General features: G+C 40.1%; 1 protein-coding gene across 4 annotated transcripts; it reads right to left on the minus strand.

Annotated features, from left to right (window-relative positions):
* Positions 1–140: 140 nt before the first annotated feature.
* Positions 141–13,063, minus strand: prkacaa (protein kinase, cAMP-dependent, catalytic, alpha, genome duplicate a). Of its 4 annotated transcripts, XM_067476229.1 has the most exons (11): positions 12,272–13,063; positions 10,504–10,610; positions 5,850–5,911; positions 5,287–5,415; positions 4,971–5,069; positions 4,791–4,873; positions 4,579–4,705; positions 4,371–4,466; positions 4,034–4,156; positions 3,483–3,647; positions 141–3,023 (listed from the first exon to the last, which is right to left on the minus strand). In XM_067476229.1, coding segments are annotated over exons 2-11 (1,011 nt in total). In that variant the 5' UTR covers positions 10,505–10,610; positions 12,272–13,063; the 3' UTR covers positions 141–2,897. The 4 variants fall into 4 exon arrangements, with proteins under 4 accessions (XP_067332330.1, XP_067332329.1, XP_067332327.1 ...); XM_067476228.1 differs by lacking the exon at positions 10,504–10,610; XM_067476226.1 differs by lacking the exon at positions 12,272–13,063 and having other exon boundaries at positions 10,504–10,645.
* Positions 13,064–13,322: the final 259 nt, after the last annotated feature.

Consider the following 13,322-nt stretch of genomic DNA (forward strand, 5'->3'; position numbering starts at 1 on the left):
AGCATCTGCCATCACCTACAATCATCGTTCCTCTGATCCAGTCACGAGTCGCCCGAAGCTGCAAATATCTTCCAGAAAGTCATGTTTTAATGCAGCTAACCTAATTTAGTCGACAGTGACATAAATCTCACAAACACACATTAGTCTTAACAAGTAAAACTTTATTGGAATGATACATTTTGCAAAATATTACTTTATGTATATATATATATTTTTTAAACATACTCATTGTCTTGTAAGGGAATCTGTCAAGTTCTCCAGAGGGTAAGATAGTTAAGACTGTCAAAGGCAAGGATATAGAGTATTGTTTCCCAGAAGGTACAATAGACTACACAATCACTGTACCCAGGTCATGAGGAAAAGATAACTGTCCTGTTTTTGCTTTTTTCTTTTTTTGAAAATACAATTAGAAAATATGAGCGCAAAACATCTCAAATGTAAAAAGTGTTATGTTTCAGTAAAGAGTGTGTGGAAACTTGATGAAAATAAACAGCAAACATAGGAGGAAAACTCACGATGAGCAGCTGATAGTGTTTTGCTGATTGAAAGACAATTGACAAACACACACACACCTCAGACACTAAGGCACCGTGAATCCTTTAGCGTCTGAATGGGATTCTTCTACCGACCATTCTAGGGTAATTCATAAAAACAAAAGGACCAAGGATTTAACGTGTGCTCTTTTAAAGAATTTGCACAAATCAATTAAATAGAAGATCTGAATGTGCTTCAGTATTTGCAAAAGACTGGACAGGCTGATTGGTGATCCACCACATCGGTCAATGTGATGCTGTGATGCAAATCAGGGAGTTAAATGGTGATGAGGCTGCTAATTTCTCAAACATGTCTCAAGTCCAGGGGACATCTTGCGGTTGAGCTGCTACACCACATGTGAGAAAAACCAAACTCAGAGAAACATGGATTAATTAAAAAATAAAATAAAAATAAGGCCATGTTTCCAAACAGCAGTGACACACCTCAGACAATTCAAGACATTCAAAAAGGTATCCTGCATTTGATCTCAATTACAAGAGACTGCAGAAATAATTAATCAAGCCTACGTAAATCAATTAGAGTCAAAAACATTCTCAAAAACGTCATGTTACATGACTTTAGGACAAATTGACCGATGCACATCAGACTATTCACAGAAGCCTTTCAGTGAGATGGACAAAGTCTAGCACCTATAGGGCCTATGGAAAATGGAGGGGGGTTCGGGTGAAAGCAAATATCCTTCACAAAACCAAAACAATGTGTTCAGTCAACAAACCAGCAATAAGATTTGGTCTGCGATTGTCTTGCATCCACAGAAATAAACTTGGCAAAAGGGGACAACTTTTGGATAGCTTCTTGGAGTCATTTGTTACAAAGAAAGCTGAAATAAAAGCATTTGAATTTCAGCAGCCCCAAAATTTGGATTGGTTGCAAATTTATTCAAAGGAGTTGCATGTAAGGTATATACAAGAGGGGGGACTCATCAATGTGAGAAGCACAAGTTTAGTGACAATTATCAGCGATCTGTCACCTCACAACTGAATAATGAACAAAAGCCCAGAAGAACTTTCTGACACATTTATCTGAGTCTTGTCCCATCGTCAAAATAAAGCAGCTGAGAGTCAATTTTAATATTACATTATCAACAATCTGAGTTACCTCAGCACAAAAAGCACAATGCTCTGCCACCTTTCTTTAAAAGTGATATTGTACAAAAATAACATGCACATTTTGTTGAAATGTTTTGCTACTTTTTTTGCGTATTAAAATCCACCACCATCATAGTTACATACAGAAAACCTTGAAATATTCTGAGTTTGCACTTTTGGCAGAATTTATGTTGTTTATTTATGAAATTGTGACGCAGTTTCACAGCTATGAGACAATGTTGTAAAAGATGTATATTCTCTATATAATGTTCTATGAATTAAATAAACAATAGTCAGGAGTGTGTCCACAATGTTAGTTGCTGCTAAATCACAGCTTTTTAACCCACCCTTGAGCACTAAATAACACACAAGCACAGAGATTGACATAAAAGGACAAAATGATCACCAATAGGATTCTTTTTTTTAAAATGCTCTATTAAATTCAGCTAAGAGAAAGACAGTCTTAAACGCAGACCTCATGTTTACCATTTCTTATGGATCCCCAAAGGGAGAAAGACCAAGATGAAGTTTGCTGTGATAAATCATTTTCACTCAGATCAAAGAGGTCACCACTGCTTCAGCTGCAAGCAGTGAGTGCATCATCTACCCAATAATCATGCCACATTGAGCAGACAAAGGCAGGTGCAGAGAGTTTTCAAGCTTTCAACCAAAACGGGCGCAAGGGCCAATGTCACCATAGCCAAAGCTGTGCACCAACGCTTACGACACAGTTTTCCAACCAGTTGGCAATATGATAGGCACATCTGTTGGACTTGGTATTGCTTGGAGAGATTCATAATGGAGAGATGGAGGGGGAACCAGTGTGACAAGATACAACAATCATTCTGAAAATCTTGTTGGGAGGGCCTGTTCCAAAAAAAAAAAAAAAAACCTAGCAGATTTAGTACCTTAACAGAAAATCAATGCCTCAACCAGCAAAGACTGAAAAACATGTCATTACTCCATCAGAAAGATCTAGCTGTCTTGCTGAACAGCCACAACTTAAGCTACTGCCACAAACACAAAAGGGATAAATAAAATGAATAGGTAACAGTTGAGAAACAACCAAAAAAAGGCAACACTGCTGGTTCTGTTGGATCTTTCTTCACTTTGCCTACCTTTCCACTGGGGGAATTTACATTGTTGTCATCATTACAAATTAGCAAGTTAGCAGTCCATTCTAGCACTTCCTGGCTTCAGACCCCCTTTACTTCCTAAATCCCTGCCTCTCTCGCTGCTACTTATGGTTTGAATCTAGAACTCAGCAAACTCCTTTGCACACTTCTCTGTGAAGGAGACTCTGATTTCCTCTTCCTCGTAGTCATCAAAGTTGCTTGTGTCACCAGGGCCTTTGCACTTAGGAATAAAGGGAGCTTCCACCTGGAAGACATTGGTCAATTACAACATTAGAATAATTTAATGTGTTTTAATGGAGACTTCCAGAGCTACAGCATTCACAGAAACTACTGGATAACATTGGAGTAGGCCAGAGGACATAAGAAGATATATATTCATTTAAGATTGTACAGTGTAACGTTAGACAAAATAAAAACTGAACAATCAACACATCGTAAATTGAATAACCCCTGACTATTAATCTATCATGGCAGAACTAATTATGTGATTATGTGTTTACATTTGCTTTCTCTGAACCCATCTTATCCATTTCTACTTCAATTAGTTATTTCATGAAGTTTCTTGAAGGAATATTAAGTTTTGGCATCTTGGTAAAGAAAATATTATTGATATAATAACTCTGATCTTACTGAATCCACCTGCTATTATTTTAAGAAAATTTCACAAAGCAACATGGCATACACATGACAACTGGCCTCTTACCTTCCTCTGGTAGATGGCAATCCAATCAGTTGTGGCGAACCACTTGTGGCCCTTGATATCATTGACTCCATTCCTGAGGTTGCCAAACCGCTTCGTCAGGTCCACCTGCAGCAAATTTCTCAGCAGATCCTTCAGGTCTGAGCTGAAGTGGGAGGGAAAGCGAACCTGCAAAGCATAAAAACAGTGTGACTGTGTGTTTTCACGCTGAGCATGTTATACCTAAAGCTAAAGAGATATATCAACATTCTGATCGACAACTGTTAATGTTTTTGAGAACCACATAATTAGATAAAAGTCACTTTTTGTTTAGATTATATTTGTGCTTTTGTCACACAACGGTGCCAAGGAAAATAAGAAAATAAGGGTTGCTGGTCTACAAATTAAGTAAACCATTTAATTTCCATTCAATCCATTAGATTTGAAATCAGCCTGAATACAACCACCCCTTGGTTGAGGAACTGTGTTGAATTGTGTACTGCATTGAGCTGCAACTACAAAACTACCCATGGAAATGACAAAGGCATAATTTAGACAGTCTTCCCTAAACTCACCTTCCCTGATACAATCTTTTCATAAATCTGAATAGGCTGGTCTGCAAAGAAGGGGGGGTAACCAGCAGCCATCTCATATATCAGCACTCCCAGAGCCCACCAGTCCACTGCTTTATTGTACCCCTGAAAGAGACAACAGAAGACTTGTGCTTAAACAAAAACTCACACATAGCAATGTTGACAGCAGACAGTAAGCAGCAAATTGTAGTTGCCAGTTCTATAGTTCTATACCTCAACTGTTCTAATTTAAGCCCTATGTAGATTAGACAAGCCCTCTGGACTCGCTATTAAAAAAAAAAGTCAGTATTGTACACTCTAGGCTAAGGTGAACACTTACCTTACTGAGGATAATCTCTGGCGCCAGGTACTCTGGGGTCCCGCAAAGTGTCCAAGTTCGGCCCTTCACCCTTTTTGCAAATCCAAAATCCGTTACCTGAGACAGAGAGCGCATAGCTCTGAGTACCAACCGTGTACTGCAAGACCGCAGAGACCAGTCAAGCAATAACTGTTGTTGAGGTTTAAAAAACCAAACATGGAATCCTTGCCTGTATGTAACCTTGCTGGTCAATGAGCAGGTTCTCCGGTTTCAGATCTCGGTAGATGAGATCCAGTGAGTGAAGGTATTCAAAAGTCAGTACAATCTGGGCTGCGTAGAAGCGGGCGTGTGGCTCACTGCAAAACAGATCAACCAGAATATTAATATCCAACTAGCAGTGCATGGAAATGTTTAGGCGGAGTTAACTAAAAATACATTTACCTGAATCTACCAATTCTCCTTAGGTGAGAGAACATTTCACCTCCAGGTACGTACTCCATTATCATATAAAGATTACTGTTGTCCTGTTGAGACAAAAGCAAAATCTTAATTTGTGCAAAATACACATTCAAACACGAGGTGAACATGCTTTGAACATAAACAGAACTTTTTAATGCATACCTTAAAAGAGTGCTCCAGTCGCACCAGAAAGGGAAAGCTGACAGCTTGCAGGATACGTTTCTCATTCAGTGTGTGCTCTATCTGCTTCAGCTTCACCACCTTGAAGGGGTCAGGACAAAGATGTATTCAGGTAAGGACTTATTAAACGTATCAGAATACACCCAGAAAGAACAGGATCACTATAACCCTAATATGTGTCGCACAGGAATTCTATCACAGCGCGTTCTTTCTTCAAGCAGCTTTATAATTTTCTTAGTAATACAATTTCTACACCATGAAAACGCCCAAGTCAACCATTCACATTCAAGTACTGTACCTTTTGTTTGTCAAGTATTTTCATGGCAAAATGTTGGCCCGTCTCTTTGTGTTTAACCAGCATGACTCGACCAAACGAACCAGTGCCTAAGGTCTTCAAACGCTCAAAGTGGTCCAATGCTGCAGTTTGCTGAAGGGTAGAAGAGGATTTCCAAAAGAGAAACAGGTAGATAAGGTTACGACATACAATGAAAAGCCGTGCTTTAGTCTAAGTGCTTTTCTAGGGAAACCAGGAATGAAATGAACTATCCAGTCAATATAAATTGTGTTTGTTTTGATGTAAAGAAAACACTTGATTGTAGCTTGAGTGTACACGAGATGCACTGATTCCAGAAACAGAGTTCTCATTAGCCCAGCAGAGGGTGCACTGCGCCTCTAAAATAAACGAATTAAATTTGTTCATGAGCAGGATTACTAAGCAATGAGCCCTCAGAAACTGAAGAAGAATGTAAAAACATAAGCCAATACTGTACAGTAATGATATATTTTTTTAAATATTATCAGGAGTATTTAATAGAAAATTATGATTACACAAAATGGATTTATTTTATTGCAATCCTTTACCTGTGCTGGATTCTCCCATTTCTTCAGGAAATCTTCTTTGGCTTTGGCAAGAAACTCCTTCACTGTAATTAGAAAAAAAAAAGCAGATTTAAGCCTGTCAAGGAATTTCATAAACTGAGCATGATAAACAATGTGTCAACATATACATTAACATAAATACTGTCAGCATGATAAACTGGAATCATTCTATGTTCATCTGGCTCCAAACCAAGAGAACCAATTTTGTAAAAGGAGCAGAACTTGTGAATTCAGCTAACAGCAAAGTGTATGATTACACCAATACCGCTGAATGGAAAGATGCAGCAAAGAAAAAAGTAAATTTCAAAGTACCAAAAAGTATTATTTACCCATTTACTACAGCCCACATAATTCATCACCAATGCAGCAAAGTGTTTTAAAAATGCCATAATAAAGATGAATGCAAATTTAAATCAAAAGGTGGGACATGAGATTCATACTTTGTTCAACAAAAGCTCAACACTGTATCACCTCATCATGCAAAGAGGATTTATGATATTGCCAGCATCATGATGTAGAAAAAGGCCAGAGTTTTTCTATATTTTGTGAAAAGTAAATTAAATGCAGCAAAATAAACAAATAGTGCAAAAAAAATCCTCCAGCTAAACATATACAGGAACAACTTAACATCCTGATGGGGAAAACTCACTATTCAAAACTGATTCCCATCTACAATTGGTAGCAGGATGTGGATATCATGATTCATTAGCGGTGCTCATACAGTTTGATAAATCTTGAGTAGTTTAGCACGTAAGTCATTAGAAGTGCACATGTCCCACAGCACAAAAACAGGCATGTATTATGCCAAAGGTTGGTTTTGGACACTGACTAGGCAACAAATTTAATTCCAAATCAACCCCAATTAGTTAAATTTTTGAGTCTGCATTTTGGTCAGGATCAAAGTCATTCCTAAAATGATGCTACATGCCTACTGAAGACCAAAGGTTGTCCAAAGTTGTCACACACTGTCATATGCAGAGACAAATGTTTCTTGCGCTTATCTTTATGAGGCTAATCACAGTGCTCTGTGGGAACATGTAGATAACCAGTCCTTCCTCATTCCTCCTTACTCTCTGTGCACCAGTTTTAAGAATACTAGTTTTCTACTGACATAAGATTATCAAGGTTCTAAATTCACAACTACTGTCAGAATAAGGACATTGGACAATAATTTAAATTTAGTGGAGTCGCTAAATACAGTGAATAACAAAGCATGAGATTAGAACAAATACTACCCTTTTAAATGGAAAAATACACATTATATTGTTTACATTTTTGTAAAACATAAACCAATGTTGGACATTCCGCCTTAGCCTGAATAGGCCTAGGTGGAATTTCTATCTGCCAAAATTACACAATAATGCACAATAGCACCCTAGGGCAGAGTTTCAATAAAGTCAGTCAGCTTTTGATAGTTAAAGTGCACAGTAATTTATTCAGCAGCTTTGTAATATTGTTATATAGTTTATAGAAACGGCCTCCTAAAGTATGAAATAGACACGAATAGTGTGAAGATGTTAAAAACAAGCTGCAACTATCTATACACATGTCATGATGACATTTCTGCATCTCTAATACACATGCACGCAACAATAATAAAAGCTTAATCCTCATCTAGCTGCTGTGACTTCCTGCAAACTCTCCAAAGACCAGCAGCACCAACAATAGGATGGGAGAAAGCCAACTACAACTGGAAAGACCAAAGTTCACATAAACATGTCAAGAGCACTGTAGCTCTCACAGAGGGCTATGGAAGCAGACTGGTCACCAGGGAGAAAACATTTCCCGTGAAAGTTGGTCAACTTCCACTTCCAACAGTAAGAGCCACAAATAGATGTATTCCTGTCATAATGTGGAGCTGATCAGAGAAAAGACTTGCGTGGTGCTAGAAGCTAAATCGCTTGATCTTCATCTTGATCTTAGCCTTTATGTTAGTGTTAGAAGACTTGGCTGCCACGACCACACATGGGAGTTTCAGGTGATATAATTTCGTTTAGCACCATACCTCTCCCGTAATCCCAAATTCCTTACCATCAGGGATGATTATGGGTACCTCTGGTGCTGCAGCATCTGTCAAGCGGGACCCTGATTCACTTGAGCGTGAGGATGACTCCCTTTTCCCTCCATGCCTCCTGGAGCTCTTCCTGTCACACATGAGTACTGCAAAGTCTCCCCTGTTCTTCTTCCTTGAACTCTTCCTCACAGCCACTGACTCATGGCCTATCCTTCCCTCCGGAGAACACCCTGGTCAGATCTGAAGCCCCACTTTTCCACAGAAAACAGACAAATGCCTTTGCAAAAAGGGTCTTCAATTTTTCCTGCGATTGTCACTTTGCTGGGAACCAGGTTCGTAAAAATTCATCCACATCCAGTGTGCAGTCAAACACAGTATAGAGAGCAGAGCTGCGACCATTACACTCACACAGATCAGTTGGACCCTTGCTTGGTTTGTATCAATATTTATTCTGTACACAAGGTACTCTCTGCCGTTCTCTCATACCAAACACACGCATGTACATGCGCACGCGCACACACACACACAAACACACACACACACACACAGGCTATATATTGATCTAAATGGGGGCATAATCACCAATGGGAGGGGTGTACAACACTAGCTGTTATATTTATCCAACCCAGAGAGGAAGTCCTATGGAAAACTAGGCCTAAATAAACATCCTTGAGATGAACTAGATGCATCTAGATGAACCAAAACTACCCTTAATTAGCAGAACCAATGTGTCACATGTGTGATAAAACTTTCAGAGTTAATCTGGATGTAAAAACAAAAAGTAATTAATAAATAAAGAAAGAAAGTAAGAAAGTACGTCTTGCAACACACACTTGCAAAGCAGGAAAACACAAAGCACAGTGAAACTTTTTTTCTTTGTGTCCAAATGCACCACAAATACTGTGTAGTGCCAGGGCGGAATCGATCCTATTAAAATCAATCCCACATTTCTCCCCTGGGCCTCTCTGGCCCACTCTGATGCAGGAACAGAAGGGTTATATTAGGGCGAGCTGACCGACATTTAATTGTGAAGCCAGCCAAAACAGGTCCCAGTCTACACAAGGCCTTGCACAGTTAGCATTCAGCCCCAAGTAGTGCATTAGGCACAGTCACAGGGCAAACAGATCTGCATGAAAACCAGAATTGTGATTGACTTCTCATGTTTACAATCATGCAATCATAGTCATCATCGGAAGACTGGCTCTGGGCTTTTTACTATGTTGAGCAAGCAGTTCTTTAGAAAACCACCAATCGGAAGCTGTTGTATGTGTTACCGTTAGATATCTATTGGCTGGTGACCAACTGAGTAGCAGAGGAGCTGATAAACTGAGCTTATGGTCATGGTCATTTTCACTTCCATTCAAATGCATGTGGAAAAAAAAATAAGAGTGGCTGCATCCATCTGACTGACTCTGTAGTTTGTATACAGGTTTTGATGGTGGGAGGCTAAAATCAATCAACTTATATTTATGTTGAGACCAAAGATGAACATTTTTAATCATAGAAACTACATGCAAAATATTTCCCAAGATTTCTACCATTCCTCTGGAGCTCTTGATTCTGTAGTACAGTGTTATAAGAACTATAACATTTATTTGTTGCAGAGAACAAGTCATTTCAGGGGCATTACTTGTGTGACTGTAGCTTCAGAAGAATAAGACCCACAAACTACTTTTTAAAATAAATGTTACTACTACATCTGCCAGTGTGAGAATCCAATGAAACTACTCTTCCTTTACAATCACTGAACTCCATTCCTGCATTTATCTTTGCATTTCAGGAACTATCTCTGACACTATGACAGCTTGCCAACTTGCCATTACTGTTTTTTGCCATTACTTTTATGAGGTGGTTGGCCTCTCAACAGTAAGGCCCACTGATAACCAGTGGGGGCTTATAACAAAACCCCTTTAACTGGAGACAAGAATCCCAACACAAACCTGCCCCTACACCAGCAAACTGCATGCAGAGCAGAGGCAGGACATGAACCCCACAGATATTTATAGTGTGTAAGACTTGCACTTTGACAGGGTGTCACCTTATTATATGGCCAAAGTCAAAACGCAAAGATTCAATACAACTACTCCTTGTGTGATAACTGGTTATAAGCAGGATCTAGCTCAGGTAATGTGTGTGAAGTGTACAAAGTACAGACAAACATTTCCAAGCTATCAAATACTAATACAAGTCAGATTTAATTGTCAAACCAGTGAGACAACCGACACAAGAGTGTCAGATCAATACATAAAATGTGTCCTGGGGTAAGTTCATTATACTTTATATACAATTAATTCCTTTATTTAAACTGTAACAGAGTAGGTGCCAGTACAACAATGTGCAGCTCTGTGCATGCTTTTGTATACTTGGACATATGCTCTCACACACAGACACAAACATATCTTGGCAGCTGAAAATAAATACCAGTACAATATATGTCCTAAAGTCAAAAGACACTCACCAGGTCATGAGATTATTAAGTAACCCAACAAAATGAATAAATAAAATACAATATGTTAAATGTATTAGCTTTAGCCTGTGACTTCCTAAGATAGAGGGACATTGAATGAACCACAGCTCCACCCCTAACCCATGCTCCTTTCCAGCTCCAGAATGAAAACTCACTCCAGTAGCAAGCCTCTAGCTCCTCCTGTAGTTGGTCATGTCTGCATTCTCCACTGCCTGTGTCCCCTAAACACGGCCTGGCCCGATGAAACAGCCTTCCTGCCAGCCTGTGAATAACAGACATCATATAAGGCTGGAAGTAGCCAGCTGTGTAGAGTCTCAACACTGAAGTATGTCCAGATGGTCTAATAAATGGGAAATCCAGACTATGTGATACCAACAGCTTCTTGAAGTCCACAACTTCAAGCTACCGTGACCAGCAGTGTTCAGTTTATAAAGTAGTAGAGACGACGACCAACTGTGGAGAGCCTGGGCTGGACCTTCCTTGCGCCTTTACTTCCTGTTACAATTCAGTGTCTGTCCGCCCTGCTTCTTCCTGTGGGCCAGAAATCTGCTTTGTATACAAGTGCTGTTGCTCTTCGCTCATCATGTCCAGTCCGGAAAGTTCAGAGGAAACAGACCCTGTTCCCCTGAACCAGCTCTTAACACTCTTTCCTTTGTCTGTAGGTTGCTACAAAAGCATAGGATGAAACAGGCAGCCATGCTGTCCTTTTTCTCAAGCTGTTCTGTGCAAGTGTACACTACCCAGTTAAGGGTCTAGAGACCTGAGTGAGGGGTTAATATTACAGAGGGGCTGAAGACCATTCTTTACACTGACTCTCTAACAGCAACAAGTAGCTGACACTTATTTTGCAGATACCGGTTCAGACTTTGCACACTTGAGTGTTATTTTTGGTGCCATGGATAAAAACATAAAATCGTGTTGTGCCAGGCCTGATTTTGGGCCAATGGTATGGGCTGCAAGAATAAAAACGCAAATTCTTAGATGGAGTTAACAAGCAAATTATCAATGAAATAAAAAGTTGGGGTGCAGTTGCCCACAATACCACTGGTGAAAGGCGAGCATCTCTTCTGTCACAGGCACAAACATGACTACACGCACACGCTCTGTGACACATACAAGTGCCCTTGTTCCAAACGCTGCTCATCACATGATGTTCAAGAGACTCGACTCCAAGTTCTGCCTGGAGAGATCACCCTCATGCATCATATGACCCTATCCTGGTGGCCTTTTCCTTCTCTGGTACCAACCAACTTTGCTCACTAACTATTAAGCACAGTGTGCAAGACTCTGACTCAATGATATAAACATTGTGTGCATGTCCACTGCCTTCCTTCAAATTCCTGCATAAAGCAGTACTTTTTACTATCAACAGATTTTGTGTTCTAAACTAAGTGGGTTAGCTATTAAAACATGCACAGGAAAAATATTATTGCAGTCTTTCAAAGCTTTATGAGTGGAGGAAAAAACATCAGAAAGGGGTGAACCACAAAGAAACCTCTGATTGTTGTGTGAGACTAGTTCGTTATGCTCAGTGCTACCTCCGTATGTATCCTGGGGGTTTTAGTCACAAGCTTTCCCACAAAATCTGTAGAGATAATAGATAATCATCTGGTGTTCAGATGAGCTGAACAACAGATGTAGTAAAACTGTTTGGGTTGAGTTTATATGTATAAATGAATGGCCATACACGATTCAGCATAGTCACTAAATATTAGAACGAGACCAGGCTGTCAAAAACAGTAACGTTAACGTTGGGTGGTGTCATTGTGGAGGGTCACTGGGCCTTGATGCATTAAACATGTGTTGTGCTTTATATTTTGCTGCCATCGTGGGAAACAGGAAATGACTACAGCTAAACGACCCAAAGACAGGCGGTTGAATATAGCTAGATAGCTGCTGAAGCTACGGTTAAAGGGTACTTACCACTCTCCATCTCATTGCCCTTCTTTGCGGTGGGCGTGTTGCCCATGATGGCAGGCTGAAGGTGGAGTCCCTGGATTCCGACTGAGTTTTCTTTTACAAGTCGCTGAGTGATGCTACACCACTAACGTTGTCGCTGGGCTCAATAGGGCTCACAGCTATCTACTAGCTTACAGCTACCATTATTGACTTATGAGTGCAAATATGCTTTATATAATACTTTTCCGTGGTGAGTTCGACGAACTCTGCCCAAGGGATTATGTCCAAGTCTGCAACAAACACCAACGAATAAGGTTGGCTAGGCTAGTGCGGTGGCTAACTGTAGCAGAGGCTGCCAGTCGTTTGCTTGATATCGTTAGCTCCTTAATTTCCAATCGAGCGCAGGCAAATTAAGATGTCAGTTGACCTTCCTTTGTTTCCAGATACGACTTGGCTTGTCCAACATCCAGTCCGGAACATTGGCCAAATCGTCGAAACCAGTTTTCCGTATATCTAGCGTTCTGGCTAGCGTTAGCTTTTAGCGTTCCTCGCAGTCGTATCCTGGCCTGAACTAACCAGGTGTTATCTCAGTGTAGGCAGGCCTTTTCAGTTAAGACGTGAATAACAAAAGTGGTGTCCAAATTATTCTCTTTTTTCCCACTGTTGGTTATTTCGAATCAATAACTGCCCAATCGATTCGGATTAATCCGTCAAGTGCAATAGCTTCCTGGGACCAACCATCTGATAGTCGATTCCCAAGATCAACAGACCCCTTCCATTAATCTCCAGACCGCAAGGGAAACTCCAGTCATCCATCCAACGGGTCACGCCTCTGGCCGTCTTTAATTGGCTACATACGCAGTCACTTAGGTGACAGATGGCGTAACTCCGCCGCTGATTGGATAAGTGTCAATACAGCCAACCATTGCATTGATGGGATTCGTCAGTCAAATTGCTTTGTCCCACCTCACGGACTTGTTAGTAGCCAATACGCCCAAAACTGCAACCATGTTGTCGTCCTTTTGCTTTTAATAACCGATCAGATGTTCCTATGTACCCGATTGAGTTTCGTGCA

This window comes from Channa argus, chromosome 15, assembly GCF_033026475.1.
Source record: "Channa argus isolate prfri chromosome 15, Channa argus male v1.0, whole genome shotgun sequence".
Lineage (NCBI taxonomy): Eukaryota > Metazoa > Chordata > Actinopteri > Anabantiformes > Channidae > Channa > Channa argus.